The sequence below is a fragment of the Takifugu flavidus genome, chromosome 3 (assembly GCF_003711565.1).
Source record: "Takifugu flavidus isolate HTHZ2018 chromosome 3, ASM371156v2, whole genome shotgun sequence".
In the NCBI taxonomy this organism is placed as follows: Eukaryota; Metazoa; Chordata; class Actinopteri; order Tetraodontiformes; family Tetraodontidae; genus Takifugu; species Takifugu flavidus.
In genome coordinates, this window is record NC_079522.1 from 9,773,634 (window position 1) to 9,790,883 (window position 17,250).

General features: G+C 50.3%; 1 protein-coding gene across 2 annotated transcripts; it reads right to left on the reverse strand.

Moving 5' to 3' along the window:
• Positions 1-1,065: 1,065 nt before the first annotated feature.
• On the reverse strand, positions 1,066-17,246 carry si:ch211-246m6.5 (von Willebrand factor D and EGF domain-containing protein). 2 transcript variants are annotated; one of them, XM_057026880.1, is made up of 33 exons: positions 16,780-17,246; positions 14,804-14,988; positions 14,496-14,724; positions 14,216-14,281; positions 13,840-14,072; positions 12,418-12,507; positions 12,212-12,347; positions 11,896-12,113; positions 11,593-11,666; positions 11,225-11,501; positions 10,797-10,996; positions 9,834-10,717; positions 9,589-9,725; positions 9,345-9,506; positions 9,168-9,272; positions 8,419-8,533; positions 7,257-7,519; positions 6,721-6,940; positions 6,391-6,528; positions 5,062-5,490; positions 4,830-4,988; positions 4,442-4,755; positions 3,902-4,367; positions 3,603-3,698; positions 3,432-3,527; positions 3,263-3,349; positions 3,078-3,173; positions 2,908-3,003; positions 2,684-2,779; positions 2,483-2,578; positions 1,953-2,048; positions 1,783-1,880; positions 1,066-1,314 (listed from the first exon to the last, which is right to left on the reverse strand). In XM_057026880.1, exons 1-33 carry the CDS (start codon positions 16,862-16,864, stop codon positions 1,294-1,296), a joined length of 6,063 nt encoding a protein of 2,020 aa, XP_056882860.1. In that variant the 5' UTR covers positions 16,865-17,246; the 3' UTR covers positions 1,066-1,293. The 2 variants fall into 2 exon arrangements, with proteins under 2 accessions (XP_056882860.1, XP_056882859.1); XM_057026879.1 differs by having other exon boundaries at positions 3,254-3,349.
• Positions 17,247-17,250: the final 4 nt, after the last annotated feature.

The window sequence follows — 17,250 nt, forward strand, 5'->3', positions numbered from 1 at the left end:
TGATCTTATTCTGTGCCAGTCTCATTTCTATTTGACAGTTTTCAGCTGAACAACACGTGAATTTCTGATCTGAAGGTCTCAGTTGGTGGTTTTGTTGCTGAATGAAGAGTCCAGGTGCCTCCACCTGGTCCAGTCCTGCTCCGGCTGACACCCCACCCTTCCCCCAGTCTACCTAGTGCAGTGCCATCTTTGGGGGGGTGGATATAAATATCTGTGCATGCTGTGTGTGCGTTTGGAAGCGTGTGTGACTAATCTACTCAGCTCCGATTTACAATCTAATGAGAAATCAAATGAATGGAAAATCAGACACGTACGAGCTGTTCGGGCGGGACACGACCCCTGCAAGTCATCACTAGATGTAGCCGCAGCACGGCCACGAGAGGGCAGTAAAGCTCCAATTATCTTTTCAAAGGGTTGATACGACTAAAATAGTTTTACAGTTAAGTTTTAAGAAGTAGCAATTAAAGTCAAAGTGCATAAAAACACCCTTGAGATAAAGAAGGCAGAAATGTTGAACTTTGACCAAAATAATGTCAGGATTTGTCTTTAAATGCTTCATTTTTTTTTGTGGATTCCAAGTCCAAACTTGATCACGTTTTGCTTCTGGTCATAATTGTGAGACTTTCAGTGTTTATTCAAGTCTTGTCAAACAGCTGTCAGAGGGGGCGGGGCTTGTTGCAAACAAACCATCAGCTTCGCTCTCGTCACTGGTGGAAAAGTGGCGCAGCTCTGCGGTGGCCCGGGTCGCAGTAGCGGCCGTCCAGCAGAGCGGAATCTTAATTGGTGCGGATCTAATGTGGCCTCATTAGTCTTTTAATCCCCATTTCCTTGGGGCCCCCACCGGCCATGAACTTGTTTGGCCCCTGCAGCAAAGTCAAATGTTTCACGGCTGCTGACGACACCGAGATCAGCGGCTCCAAAAACGCACCACTTTAGTCCAAATGTGTATCCGGGAGGGATCTCATGCCTGTGGAACCAGTTTCCAAGAAATAATTCTAGTTGGCATCGTTAGCTGCCTCATTAACCAAACTCCTCTTTTCTTTTAGTTTGTCAAAAGCTTAAATGTGTTTTTTTTTAAAAGACCTTTATTCGTTTTCTTACAAAACAGATATTTTAAAAACGATTTACCGATACAATGATTATATGTACAACAAGAAATATGACAATATCAAACAACCAAATAAATAATTACAATAACAGCGGCTTTGACTAACCCGAGACGAGCGACACGAGTCCTAAATCTGAATTGCAAACCGGGATTCTGCTGGACGCCACCTCTGTTGCCGGATGGTTTCAGCCGTAGTTTATGGGGAGCTGAAAGAGGGAAGACGCCCCCAAACAGGAAACAGAACAATTAGTTGGACATAAAAGGCCGACAAGACTGAGCCTGCTTCTACATTTTTCCTTAAAAGTTGTTGGTCTGAAGAGAAACTTTAGAACCTGATAAATTTGACCCGAACTATGAGACAGCGGCTTCTTTGGCGAGTAAATAAAAATCCCACAGCCTCTCGGGGGGGGGGACAGAGAAACGTCGGCTTTTCAGCTCATTGATAAAAGAAAAATGCAATGTCAAAATTTACTTTGATCACAGCAGCAAAGGGCCCGTCTGGCGTTTACATTTTGGGCTTTTTTAGCACGGCTTTGATCTTCTGCGACGGGCCGAGGACGCACGTTCGCCTGTTTCCAGTTTTCTTCGTGCGCAACACAAAATGTCTTCAGATGAGCACGTGTTCCCCTCACAGCAGAGCAAAAAAAACACCGATTCTGTCGAGTCCGTCTTACCTTCGTAGAGCAGCGCGCGCCCGTGTATCCGCCGCGACAGGCGCACACGTTAGTTCGGACGCACCGGCTGCCGTACAGACACTTCTGCTCACAGTGAGCTGGTGAAAACACGACAGCAGACCATCAGACCGACGTTCCTGTGGGGGTTAGTGAATCTCCTGGGTACTCACGGATCTGACAGAGCACGCCCTGCCACCCGGGGGCGCAGCGGCAGGCGTTGGCGCCGACGCACTCGCCTCCGTTTAGACACTTCTGCAGACAGCTGGCTGAGAGACAGAACCGGACCGAAGGTCAGAGATCAGCAGTGACAACGGCAACTTTGAGACGTCACTTGGAGACGACGGGATCATCTCTGATCTGAACGTCTCTCAAGCTTCGGCAGCAGCGTCTAACGGGACCCCGGAGGTCACGGAAGACAACGCCAGTCGACGGTGTCCGCACGGAACTCTCCATCCTGGAAGCATCGGCGGTAGACTGGAGATGGCTCCTCTTACGTTGGTCACATGACAGTTATGATGACTGATGGGAGTTTGAGTCTTTTTCAATTAGCTTTGAAAAACTGACTTTTTCGAGCATCGGTCAACAGACAAATGAAAGCACAGCTGAAGATGGAAAATATTCATCCTGTTTGTGTCGTTTCAACGTTCCAAAAATTCCCAACAACTGAGATTTCACTTTCATTTCCATTTCTGCAACTTACGCTTGTCGCATCTCTTTCCTCGCCAAGCGGACGGACAGTCGCACACGTCTGGACCGACACACCGTCCGCCGTGCATGCACACGGGCTCACACACGCCTGCAGGGAGGTACGAGCGTCAGTCCTCGAGGTCTGCGTTTCTAACTTCAAATTTAAGTCGTTACACAGGTTAAAAACAGAACAGGTGAAGATTTTTAGACGGACTTTTCTCGCATCTCCTCCCGGCGTATCCCTCCAGACACGAGCAGATGTTGTTCCTCGTGCACACGCCGCCGTTCTTACAGGGCGGACGGCAGACCGCTGTTGGAAGAAACGGATCATCTTTACAGTCTGGCCTAATATCTGACACGTATGGTTCATATGTGCAGGGTCGGCTCTACACGTCGACCCGTGTCAGGAGTGATCACATGTTCGGTCTCTGGGTTTACCGTTCTGACACTGTGCGCCGTAGAAACCGTGAGGACACTCGCAGACGTCCGGGCGAACACACCATCCACCGTTGAGACACACGGGCGTGCACAGAGCTGGAGGGGGAGAATAGCATTAGCATGGAGGGGTGGAAACACACACACACCCAGACACACACACCTGCTCTCACCTGTCTCGCATGTCCGCCCGCTCCAGCCCGGTGGACACGTGCACTTGTCCGGAGAAAGGCACCGGCCTCCGTTGTGACAATGAAGACTGCAAACCACTGCGGTCAAAGCCAACACTGATCAGTCATGAGATTCTTCATCACTTCAACATCTAAATACGTGAAGGAACGCGTCTCACTGGTCTCACATCGAGGTCCGACAAACCCATAGGGACAGGAACAGGTCTGCGGTCCCACGCAGGTTCCTCCGTTCTGACACGGCGACCTGCACAGAGCTGCGGCACCCTCACGTCATTCGTACGGATCGGGACACGCATCAAAATGTTCAACCATTGAAATGAGCTTAATTAACTTTACCTTGCTGACAGGTTTCCCCGTGGAACCCTCGGACGCACCGACACACCCCCGGAGCGACGCAAACGCCGCCGTTCACACAGGCCGGCTCGCAGACCGCTGAAAGACACGGGAAAACGACAATATGCACACCAAAAAAAGATGGGGATGACACGCATTTGATTTGAAGTTTACCTGTCAGGCAGTCCAATCCAGCGTAGCCCGGTTTACAGCGACACGTGTTGGGTGCTGCGCACTCCATGTTCCTGCCACACGGATGTCTGCACACAGCTGGGAACACAGGAAGTTCTGTTAAATGTGCCTGAAACAGGTGGAGACCAGTCGTGATGGAAGAGGCTAGCTTAGATGCTAACTCTCCCGAGTGGTGACATTAGCGGGAATGAGCTACAACCCCTACAGGACAGTTCAGAGAAGCAATGTTCTGAACAAGTGTTCCCATCATTTAACGTCTCACAGAACTCATCGAGTCCCACCTCGACAGGCTCGTCCGTCTCCGATGTAACCCGCCGGACACCTCCCACAGCGAAATCCTCCGTCCACTGTGGGCTCACACGGGACGCCGGGGAAACACGGCCGGTCGGCGCAGGTGACTTCGTGGATGTCAGCTGTGGTACCACTGCGGGGTCGTTGCAGCACACTGTGGATGGTCCTGTCCTGCATCGCTGGGTCCATGTGTGATGTCCCCAGGACTTGGGGTCCAGCTCCAGCCTCGTCTCCGTCTGCAGACACCTCTGACTCAGACAGGGAGTAGGACAGAGCAGTGAGGGCCGCTGTCAGCGGGAGGGCGGGTCTCGGCGGGGTCCAAGGTCGGGCCTGGGTGGGTTTTAGGTAGCTGAGTGTCTGCGTGGTCCGTGTCACTTTGGCAGACTGGGAAGATGGCAGGAGGCCCGTGGGGGATCCACTGGAAGAGGGTGTACCGGTCACTGCAATGACTGAAGGCTGCAAAATAGTGAAGATCCAATCCTCATGTCCAACAGAATTGATCAAATACAGTATTGAAAAGGTGGACTTACTTTGGAGACAGTCACGTTCGGAACCCTGGAGACACTTGTCCCAGATCTGGAGTCAGATCGGAAACTGGAACTGGAACCACCTGATGCCCGAGGAGCGCCCCTTGAGGGAGCGACCGCCTCTCTCCTCCCGGTTCCTCCTCCTCGCCCTGAAAGGGGAACCCGGTCTGGGACATTGTCTCGGTTCGCTCTGGCAACAGCAGAAGACGGATGTTTGGATCTGGTGGGAATGCTGGGCAGGTGGATCATGGAGAGTTTGCTGCCCCGTGCGTCTGCCGTCTTTCTGCCAGCCAGCTGCTGCGGAAGGTGATTGGACGCTGCGGAAAACAGGAAGTGACGTCAGCAAACCGACACCAAATTTCTTCGCGTCATAACATCAAAGATCACGCACCTGCCTTCGCGCTCTGCATGCAGACGCGCCCGTTCCCAAAGAGGCCTGGCGGGCACCGGCCACAGACGGAGCCCACGTGAGGGGGCCGCCGGTTGATGCACTGAACCCCGGGGAAGCAGGGCCGACTGGCACATGTTGCCGAAACGTTCCGAGCGGGCCCTGGGACATAAACCTTGGTGAGGTCATCTTGTTCAGGTGTTACCAACTGGCTCTACAATTGGACCTGGTTTACCATTTCCTGTCTGCTGGATCCCACTGGTTTTGGTCACACTGCTGCTGGTTTTTGGCAAGTCGGGCTCCTTCCTGTCTGCCGGACTCTTTGAGGTGTTTTTAGAGGAATTCCTGGGTGGGTTATATTCATCCCTTTGGTTTGTCTGGGACACACTCGGGGTAATTAACTTAATTCTGTTGTTAGTTTCTGATGTGGAGAGCACAGCTTTCTGGGTAAGTGCTGGAGTTCGCGTCCCAGTGGTGGTCTTTGACTGGTTGGGGTCCGTCCTTGGTGTCGTCCCCACCTCAGCGTTTGGTTGTGAAGTGGTAACACTTGATGTCCTCCAGAAACTGTCTGGTTTCAGTTTTGAGGGCTGCGGCGAAACATCTGGCACCTCATAAATGGCCACACGAGGTGTTGCCGTGGAAACGGAAGGTAGAACGTTGACAACTGTAAGAAGAATGACAGACATGTCTGTAGAGCTCTGGAGCTCTGGTGGCTTCCACTTTTCAGCCCCTCCAGTCCAGGTTAATCCAAATTTAACGACGATTACATCTGGAGCACCACAGTGCTGAATGTTTCCTGGATCAGGTTTTTTTTTTTTTGAGGGGGGGGGGGGGGGGGCTCAACATCAAAGGAGGAGTCATGCTAGCTAGCATAGCCATGTATCCATGAAAATATGTAGGATTCCTTCTGAGAAAAATTGTTGCCATAAAAATGAATCCACATTTTCCCTGATATAAAGATTAAAGGATCTGAAACAGATGTGCATAAGGCACCGTGGACCAAAATTAGCAGTTGGCCTTCAAAGGTTAAACAAAATAACGTCAGAAAGCTGCTGTGCAACATTCACTTTGAGCACAGATTTGCTACTTTTCAGATCAGGTGATCAAACAGCACCATGGAGCAGGAAGTGGGTGATGTCTTTGATCAATATCTCTTCCATTAGTACCAAACCAACCAGGAGCTTTTTGTCCCACATCGGTGGTTTTACAGAATTAACTCCAGGTAGGGGCAGTAAGACACTTTGTGGTGAGACATCTGGTTTCCATTCAACGTGCCCAAGTTTGTCTCGTCAAGATGATTTACTCATAAACAGTATTTTATTCTATGTCATCTTTGACCTGAACATAAAGGCTGAGGAATGTCGGGGAACATCAGCATCGGGTAAGAAGGTGCTTCTTCTGAAGAAAAGAAGGTTTGCGGATGACGTCATTGTTTCTGTATTCAGAGTCACCAACGCCTGAATCAGGACTGTGCTAACAGACTCGACAGTGAATCCACATTATATATGGACCATAGGTGTTGGCTAGTATTCGCATCACTAATATTCCACATGTCTTACGGTACCGGTACACGTCGTCCCATTTCCCAGCATGCCCGTGGGGCACGGGCCACAGCTGTAAGATCCAAAGCTGTTGAAACATTGGACTCCCAGGAAACACGGCTTCCTCTCACACTCGTTGATGTCTTCTAAACACGTCAAACCTGCCACACACACACACACACACACACACACACACACACACACACACACACACACACACACACACACACCACACACACACACACACACACACACACACACACACACACGTGTGTAAATGAGGTTAGAGCATCTCAAACGGAAAACGGGCTCTTTGAACGCACATTTCTTCAGGCCTGGCGGACGTTTCTCACCTCTGAGGCCTGGAGGACATTCACATCTGTACCCACTGGCTGTGTTTACACACTGACCAAGGACACACGGAGATGACACACATTCATCCACGTCCTGGTCACAGAGTTCCCCCTGACTGCCGCTGGGACATGTGCACAGGTACCTCCCACTGCCTGCTGGGAAATTAACGTCCGTCACACACGTTCCTCCGTTCTGACATCCACAGGGGAGCACATCGACCTGTCAGGGAGAGGACACCTTTGCTGCTGACTGTGGGCTCATATGACGATCTTTCTGTGCCTAATCCAGCCCACGAGGGCCCCAAATCCAGCAGGGTTTTCTGTCTTACTGGTCAAAATAAATAATAAAAAATAAACTTTCACCAAAGAACGTGGGAACCCAGGTGATTTCCTGGTGGGATAGAAAATCTGGCTGGATTAGAGCCCTCGAGGACTGGGTATGGACACCTGTGGACGAGTGTATGCGCCCATGATTTACACACGTCTCCCCCGTCTCTCCTCCTCCACCTGGCACGTCCTCATCAGTTCTCAGTTACCTCCACAGTGAAGCCGCTCTGAGCGTTGCACTCGTCCAACAGCGTGACGCGGACAGGATGTCTCGCTCGAGGCCCTTCCTCCTCGGGCACCTTCCAGATGAGGAGGCCGGCGGGTGAGAGGAGAGCTCCTTTCGGACCCTCGTCGAGCTGGAAGAGGAGCGCCGATCCCTCCGGGTCCGACGCTGCAAACTGGAAGACAAAGTTCTCCCCGGCAAACGTCTGGAGTTTGTTCTGCGGCTGGTGGAAGGTCGGCGGCTTGTTAACTGAAGACAGAGGCGGGAAAACGTGGCGACGATAATCTGGATTTATTCACGTTCCAACAGCAGGTTTATGTCTCCGACAAACCCATTCTACTTCCTGTTCTTGTTTGGCTTGGCAAACAACAAAACATTCTTCCAGGATCTTGGAGAGAATCACAACCACACGTGTTCACACCATGACCAGGATCTACAGCTTTCCAAGCATCTCTTAACGGCCATTCACATGCCAACACAAAAGAAATCTCACTTTTCTCACTGATTTTTCCACAGGAGAAACTATAAATCTCAGGAAGCATCTGTTCGGGGCGATTGTCATCACTAAAGGAGACAAAGGGATGGAGAAAAGTGGGAGGAGCTGATAATGGGACCGATTTATTAAACAATAGAACACGAATCCAGCCTCACTCTTCATCGGGTCTGAGTACAGCTGTGACTGTGTGTAGCTGCCCTAATCAACCTTGTGACTCCTCCTTGGCCTCTACATCAGGTCTGGGCATGCTGGCAAACTTAAACGTCGACTCCTTTGATCTGTCTATGGTGACAAACGGGACCTCAGTTGGACACTATTGCTGTCAGCTAACTATTATTTTCCTCTGTTCTTCATCATTAAAGGGCTGAAGCAAGAATCCGAAACACCTGGAATCCTCTCACCCAGCCTGAAATTAAATCAAGAACCCGCCCAACTCACATATAACCACGAGGAGACCCAAACCCGCTAATGTCTTAGCCTTGTATAATCAGCTCCTTGCGTGACTGCCTACAGTTCCACCCAGAAGTTCAGTTTTTGAACTAAAGACCCCAGACCTGGTCTGAGGAACCATTTGTCTAAATCATTTGGAAGCTTGTGGGAGAAATACCCACTAAGTGCCTGGAGGGGTCAATGCCCCTCTACGTGAGAGTACCTTGGTTCACGGACCAGGAGAATTTGGAGGTCTCGGGGTCACAGAGGAGGCAGGGGCTGCTGGGATTGGAGTCGCCCTTTTTGAAACACATGCCGTCGATGTTACACGTCATCTCCTGAGAGGAAAAAAAATGATTTCACAGGTTTGATCGTATTAAAAAAAGTGTTTTTTTTTTGTTTTCAAGCTTCTTGTTTACTCTCTTTGGGATTTTCTCTTAATGTTCCAGGCAATTAACAAGAAATCTGCTCCAAAGACACAGCTCGCGTTAATCCCATTTGGTTTGGCGAGCAGATGCAAATGTATCTGCTGCGGGTTGTTTTCTTCAGGTTCTGTCTGCGGTCTGGTACACAGAACTCCCCGGAACAGTTGGAACTTTTATAAATGTGCGATTGGCGTTTAAACAACCAGCTGCAGCATGTTGGGACCATGGGAAATCACTCTGTCCAAGTACAAGAACCCGTTTAAATCCTGAGCAGAGAACATAAAACACTTCAGCACGCCGCAGAGCCCTCGGTCCCCTTCCATTTGTCCTTAAATGGAGTTCAGAATTCCTTGACAATCCTCTTTGAATAAACATGGAATCGCATCTGACATTCATCAACCAGCAGTGTGTTTCTGTCAGAATGAGGGGGAGCTTTTCCGGAGGATTCCTCATCACATTACTTTTGTTCTGGGAAAGACAACGCACGCATGTCCCCCACTTACCCGTGAGACACCGGCTTCAGAGGACAGCTCAACACGCGAGTTACCTTTAACTTACAAAGCCCGGAGGATGACGCCTCGCAGACCTGGCAGATACCGTCATAGATTGTCAGCACCTTAGTCTGGCTGTACTGGGAACCATCGTTGGTTACCTGAGACATTAAGAGCACAGTGGACATTCATAAAGACATGAAAGATCCTTCCAAAGCAAACTGAGATGCTACCTTCATCTCCCAGCGTGCATATGGTTTATCGTCCATCATGAAGTCCTCGGTATTCACGGCCTTGTTGCTCAGAGATGGGACGGCGCAGTCCAGAGCCCTGGAGCTCAGGAAAGTGGCCTTTGTCCTCTGTTTTTCTGCAGGGAACCAGCCCCCGTTCATGTACTACACAGACAAATCAGAGGGAACATCTGGATGAGATCCGCAATGGCTCTTAGACCGGTTATTCCACTGTGACCTTCATCACCTTCAGTCTGGTGGCGTGGCAGCTCAGATCCGAAGAGTCAATAAAACCGAGGCCGAAGACTCGGACGCTGCGACAGTTGAAGTTCTGGATGTCACAAAGTCCACCGTTCTCCAGGTCTGTTAACTCTATTGGTTGGGCTAACACATGAGCGATCACAGGGGGATTAGTTCAGCACCTAGATCTGAGCCAAAGGTCAAGACTAGAGGTCAACATAACAAATTCCACAAACTGTCATAGATACTCACTGATGGCCAGACTGCAGTCATAGAAACTGTGGCCGGGGTGGCACTGGCAGCCCCACTCTGTGCATTCTCCATTTCCGTGGCAATAATTGGGGCAGCGCAGTGCGGTCACCACCTCAGCGGCTGCTCCTGCTGGATGAGACGCCTCCAAGGCTCTGCCGGACCTGTTCTCCAACAGCCTCCTCTCACACTCATTCTCAAGATAAGGCAACAGCGCATCCTCCCAGCCCAGGTCATCTTTGAGCTGCAGATCCAAGATGCAGAGATCCACCGCCTCATCCAGGCGGCGTCCCAGAAGCCCTCGGCACACGGCACCCACTGTGGAGTTAGCTATAGCTGTTTGGCAAACCTCCAGAGCTTTGGACGATGTCAAACCACTGGGAGTGGGCCACCGAGGCTGCACTTCCGGCCGAGCTTCCGCCAAGTGATCCTCTGGAAAGAAGTAGGCAAACTTGTCTAGCTCGACTTGGGTGACGCCCCGAGAGGTAAAGATGGGCTGGAATTCTGCTGCTGCCCGTTTCCTGGGCCTATCAAAAGCAATCAGGAGATCCTCCCTTAAATGTCCATCTCGATCAGGATCAGAGTCTGGAGACCAAACCTCTGTCCCCAAAGGACTGCTGAAGGCTGAAATATCCAGGATGCTGTCCTCTCGTTCTGGGCTCTTGATGTATTCAACTGTTGTGTCCATAGACGGGAACACCGATGTGTAATCCACGTTATCGTAAGCGACGCAGTCGGAATGAGCAGAAGGACCGTAAGTGTTCCTCATCCCTCTCCCACTGGGATGCTCCGTGCCAAATCCGTTTTGGCAGAGACAAAAGGGCTTTCTGACCTCCTCTGTCGTCCCAGGAGGTGTCCTGTCAAATAAGCTCTCCCCAGGAGGTATTCTACATTACAAAAACATGGATTTATGTTGATATTTTCAGCCCAAAGCCGAGAAATGAACCACGTCTGTCGTGGACTGACCTCCAGTGCTCTATGAAGCGGTGCACGTCAGGGCCAAAGGTGCCACCATCACGGTCATGGAAATCATTGTTGCCATTACGATCAAAGGTCCCGCAGAGGCCTTGAGTCTTGGTGTAGTCGACACTGGGCCCACGGACGGCCAAGCTCATCCCCCAGTCACCAACATCGGCCCGGACAAAGGCCCCGGAGGGAAAGATAAACTGTGAGGAGACAGGTCCGTTAGCAAAGAGCTCCTCTTTAATGAGCATCACAACAGCAGAGCAACTGATTACGTCTTCATATTTGTGCATTTCTGACAAAAACTGACTCATTTGAATGTAACCGACAGCATCAATGAAGGTGTGTTTGATTTCAGTGGAACCAAAGTCCCAAACAGGGAGCCCAAAAAAAAAAAAAAAAGGTCAGCATCAAAGTGTCAGGATACCTACGGTGACCTTCTTCCCTTGGTGGGACTCCAGGACCCTGACGCGTGTCCCTTCCTGGTCCCCCAGGGTTTTCAGACTGAGTTGCGGCCTGGTTTCCTGCAGCTGGCCGTTGCACATGTCAAAGACGGCGACATCGTTGCCCTCCCTCATGGCGACGCCACAGTTGCAGGAAACGCCGTAATGTCGGCTGCCACAGTCCCACAGGCGGGAATGGACCTCGAATGCCCTGACGAGGCTCCGGTAAAGGACAAAGGTTCCGGTCTGGTGGTTTTCATAACGTCTGCAAGGTGCAGATCATCTCGTGTCAGCACAGTCGATCTGGTGAAGCCGGAATCAGCGTCTGACGTCTTTGTGAAGAGATCGAGACGTACCTGCCGTCCAGGGTAATGACGTGTGGGTCAGTCAGAGAGTAGCAGATGGAAGTGGGAACGTCTTGGACTGTGACCTGGGGGCAGAGGTCAGGAAAAAGATCATCAGGGGGCCATTCCACTCACTGACCTTTGTCTTTGATGCTTTTACGAAAGTAGATGGGAAAACTCAGTAAAGTGGCTCTCAAGGACTGATGTCACATCATGAGAACGCCCTTTAACTTGTGTTCCATACACAGAACATCGGGGAACACTCAGGGAACACCACTCCTGAAAAGGACCCAGGAGGGTCACGTTGCAACTCACTTTCATGGTGTTGGGGGTGTAGTTTCTCCACAGCCGAGGTGCACCGCGCGCAGGAGAAACACTGATCACGCTCGGTCGATTTCCGTCTCGTGCGAAGTCCGTGACCGCTGTGGCCGAAAATGTGGCCCGGCCGCAGCTGCCAGCGCTGCAGTGGGACGGCCGGAGCTCCAGCAGGCAGGCAGACAGGGCCAAGTTTGAGGCCTCATGTCCAAGATGGTCTGCAGATATCAACACAAGATTAGATCATAACGGACGACTCGCAGATCCGAGTCTATGGCGTCTGAGAAGAATCTGATTGGGGTTGTGTTGGACCTACCTGGGTCATGGACACTCAGGACCACGGGGAGTCCACACTGGTGGTTGATTCCAAAGCAGGGAATTGGCACCGTACTGAGCACCGCCACCTCGTGCTCCCGGCCGTCCTCTGCAACATTAAGGGACTCTGGGAAAAACTGAAAATTGAAAAAGAAGATGAGGCGAGTTGGTCACTCATGATGATGTTTCCTGGGACAGGAAGTTTACCTTCAGACCAGCGAAGAAACCCTCGCTTTCTTTAGGAGCCGACCTGCTGTGGCCGAAGTTGGTTGTGGAAGTCGCCACGCTGCACGAGAACTGCAGGGAAATGCGTCAGTGAACCCGCAGAAATGGACAACAAACTCCGGAGCAGAAGAACGCAGCGGTCTCCTGGGTAACTGTTAGCGGCGTGCACTGGTTAGTGTCCATTTTTGAGGGCTGATAGTTTGTTTGAAAAAGATTCTCTAAATTGAGACCAGAACTGCATCACGACGTGTGAAAGGCAAAGGTGTGCAACGCCAGATGTGAAAACGGCGGGCAGCTGTGAGCAGCGCGGTGACTTCACCTCACACTCAGACAACATTGCAATAAACAGGGAATCACTTATGTTTCCAGCAACTAATTCTTGGAAACGAGAGCCGTCAGGAGCCTGTTTGGATTCGAAGATTTGCAGCCAACTGTGACCGTTCCAAAAAAAAAATGAATTTAATTAGCACGATTAGCAAACTCAAGTTTCAGCTAAAAGAACGCAGCCAAAAAGCTCCACAGGAACAGCTTCTTCTGCATCTGTTTGCCGTCATTCTGCCTCTACTGAACGGCTGCACACCGGACTGCATTTCAGTAGCTGTAATTCAGCCTGACAGTCACAATCCCACCATTGAAGGCTCAGTGGCTGAAGGCCTTTGTTTATCCGTTCACTTCCAAAAAGCTTCGGCTGAACAAAATGACAAGTGGTTCTGACACATGAGACCAAATCATTGCAGAGACAAAAGCTGACGGGCGAAAAGCTTTTCATCTTCTAGTGAAGGAACACAGCTGAAAACCAGCTGCAACATGTGCAGAAATGTGACGGATTTAGGGGAGCTACTCTCAAACAAAGGTGCCCAAGTAACACAACATACATGTACGACACGAACAACGGGCACCAACTGCCAGAGCATCAAACCATGTCACAGTGTCTTTCACAGCTAGCCAGCATCTGTGTGATCCAGCTAGCCTTGTCCACAGCATCTGCCAGTGCCAGCATCACCTGCAGCATCTGCCACACCAACTGTCACATCAAACTTCTCACATCTGTCTGCGTTGATAAAAAAAAATTAAAATAGTGGTATAAGAAGTCATTTTTGCTTACAAAACCAGGCCAATGGGTAGTAACTTTATGGAAATGTGTAAAGCCACATGAGAAACAGCTTTAGTGGGAAAGAGAATATCTGTCTGTATCGATATAAAAAGGGTCCAGAATTCCCTGTGAAGACTAGAATGGAGAAATCTAAATGGGAAGCATACGGACCAGGAATTCTCCAACCTGCATCTGATTTAACTCCCCCTCCCTCAGCTTGCCTCCTGTTAACGGGTTAAGATTAGCTCATCTGAACCCTGGCAGAGGGAGGTCAGTATGATCTGGGGGAGGAAACCCTGGGCAGGAATTACCGTTTCTCCGAGCCTGAAGTGAACACCATCCATCTCTACAAGAGAGAATGGCTTCATCGTGGATTCCTGGCGGATCTCCACCTTCATACTGTGGCTGATGCGCCTGGCCCAAACTACTAGGAAGCCCAGAGGTTGGCTCCATGGTGGGGGGATAAAGGAGCACCTGAGATGGACGCTCTGGCCCACAAGTTCCGGAGAGATGGTGGGTCGAGACAGAAGAGGAGGAATGGCAGCTGGAAAAAGAAGTGAAGCACAAAGCATGATTACGAGTTCCAAGGTTCTGCTCTCCACAGAGTCCAAAATCTCACATTCAACACTGTAGACGACTTTCTGAAGTTGTTGTTGGTTTCTCCAAATGTTTGTGCAAACATCTCACCTTTGCATCGGCCGTTAACCTCGACTTCACCTGGTGGACAGAGCTTCGGACCCACGTCCGGAGCCACTGAAACATGAGATGAGCACATTTCGAAATCAGACGTTGCTACATTCAGGTGCAGATTTGAGGATAATTTCAAATCTTTTATGCCGTTTGTTGCTGTAAAATATTCACAGGAGAGAAGCGACTGGAGCTGGAATGATTAGCGATATCAATGTTAGCTCAAATGTGTGTCAGCAGCTGGGAGGGCTAGCTTCTTAATTCTCAACTCGATGCTCACCTTTGGCGCAGTATCCCATGCACCCCTGCGTTGGCTGCAGATAGTAGACCAGGAAGTCCCCACAGTTACGGACCGTTATGGGGATACGGAACAGGCAGCAGTCTTTGGTGCTGCCGTGGAAAAACTGCCACGTGGCACAGGCAGAGAGCTGGCGGACCTCACCTGGACGCGGCAGCGATGCGTCCTTCAGGGACAACCACACAGGCGCCTGTGTACCACAGCGGTTCATCTACAGGGTGGACATGGATCGAAACAGTCAGGAAGACGGGTCGTGCCCCCACCAGAATGGCTGGAATGGGGTGACTTACCTCCACGCAGGTGGTTGGCATCTCCGCTGGCTTGTTGTTGATCTTGAACCTGTACCAGCCCGGCAACAGCGAATGGTCACAGATCAGGTCCTGGATGGCCGTGTTCTGGATCTCCGTTGAGTCAAAGTCAACGGTGCGATAAGGATTCCGCAGTGTTCGATGGCCTCCAGGGTAACATTCTTGAGCTGCAATGAGGTCAGACAAAAAAACAACAACAATGGATTGGTCCAAATCCCCCTCCGAGACACTTTTGTTGGCCGAAACGTCCCCATGATTGTCTTAATCCTTGTTTGAGCTCCAGATGTGGTGATTTAATTGAGGAAATGGAAAGCAAAGAGTCGGACGTGCAGATTGATCTCCGACGGCGTCCTGCTTTTGCAGCAGAGCAGATGTGACCCAGACAAATGGATCAGAATCATCTGATGCTGTCGTGGGAATCATGAGCGCATATTGGCTCGACTTGGTGCTTCGCTAGTGGCCTTGGGGATCATATGTTTTCGAAACAGTGACCAGGTGGTACGCATTTCCTGACGTCAGGTCCATCTGTCGGACCTCCAGAGAATGGAGAAGCGGGTCGGCTAACGGCTGTTAGCTGTTCTGATGACTTTGACCCAGTCAGATATGGAGACCTCAGAGAGTGTCGCCGACCCTTTTTACCTTCTAGAAACATCCAAATATGGGTGAATCAAACCATGACGTATCCCATGATCCTCTCTGCTCTCTATACTCGCCGCAGGTAAAAGGTACTAATGGCGCTGGAGCACACGGGTCTTCTGGCGGAATGATCTGAGCAGCACACGTGTTTTCTCCCAAAAGCCAACGGGTCAAAGTCATCCACAGGAGCTTTTCTTCATGAACAAAAGGAAGACGTTGTTCTGTCATAACAGCAGACAAAACACCCTCACGTTCTCCGACCTGCGTGTTTTTGTGACAGTCGAGCCCAGGAAAAACAAACATTTGAGGTATTTAGGGTGTCAAATCCGTGAATGGGAAGGACAAACTCACTGCCCATGAGCCCAGACTTTAACAAGGGCTTACAGGCAGGCAAATGTTGGTGTTTGCGCCTCGTCTGGAAGCTCCAGCGTGGAGATTTCAGGTCAAAGGTCATCTAAACAAGAAGGTTTTCATGCAGGAAGAGAATCAAGCCAGCTTTAGCTTCTGGCTAAACTGCTCAAACTGACGTCTTAATGAGTTAACAGAGCCAAAAAGGGAGGCGGCGGGCTAATGAAGCGTCCCCCGGGGGAGGAAAGGAAGGAGATCCCACCGGGAGGGAGGCGCTCAGCAGCCCAGATGTGCAGAAGCTCTGAATGGGAACCGGGCTGAAAAATTCCATTACAGAAAAATTGGTGAAGGTGAATTCTAGCACCTTCAGAGTTTTTACTGTAGCAACTTTTTTTTTTTTTAAAATTACCGTAATCACATTCGATTGTTGTTTGGTCACAAAACACCAAACCAGCAGAAGGTTCTTTTCTTACTCCAGAAACCTATCAGAGCTGTGAGGTGACCTGTGGCCTTTACGATTGACCCACCCTAAAATGGTGCTTTGATGTGTCATTGCCTCCCCCAGACAAAATACAGATGGCACGATGATTTATCTGACTTTAAGAGCACTTTAAAGCTCACTCAGAAGGAAAAGGTTCCAACAGTTTAGTTACTGCGCAGATCAGAGTCAAATAAGACTGAATAGACTTTTCCCCCATCAAAATCAACCAAATCTCAGAAAATGTGGCACAGTATGGAAGCCCACGAGGGTGAAAAGATGTTTGTGTTTTTTTTCCTCCAAGTAATCGATCCACGTTTCTCGGAGGAAAAAAACAATTTGTATGATCAAGACACACACACACATCTTTCTTAATTGACTGGAACTCGAAGAACAAGTGTGTTCCGTCAGTTTAGATTCCATCTGAACCACCTCCATCAAATTGACGTGACACGAAGCCTGAACGCCATTAAACGCTCCATTTCCAGCCACCTACCATATTGCGCCGTCACGCTGAGGTGCGCGACCCACAGCAGCGCGAGGCGTAAAAGTCCGGGGAACGTGCGCGCGGTAACGTCCATGAGTGCGGGGGTTTTAAACAGACGCTGCGGCCGGTTCCGGTCCGGTCCCACTGACGGTCCCGGTCCAAAGTGACGCAAAAGTGCACTGCCTCTGCTCCAGACCACAGAGGTGGTGGGAGACGAGGAAGAGGAGGAGGAGGAAGCACGACCCGCTCATACCTATATGACGTCACTTGTCCCACGAGGCTGCTGACGATCCTGAAGAGCACGCGCTCGACTTTTCCCAGGACAACGATGCGTCAAATTACAGCAACTTTTAAAATACGTTAAAATACGTTAAAATGCTACAGAACTACACGCGAGTACGCGCAGTACTCGAGTCCACTAGTCTAACACCATTCAGTGTGTCTGAAGAGGAAATGATGGAGTTTCAACAAAGTCTAAAT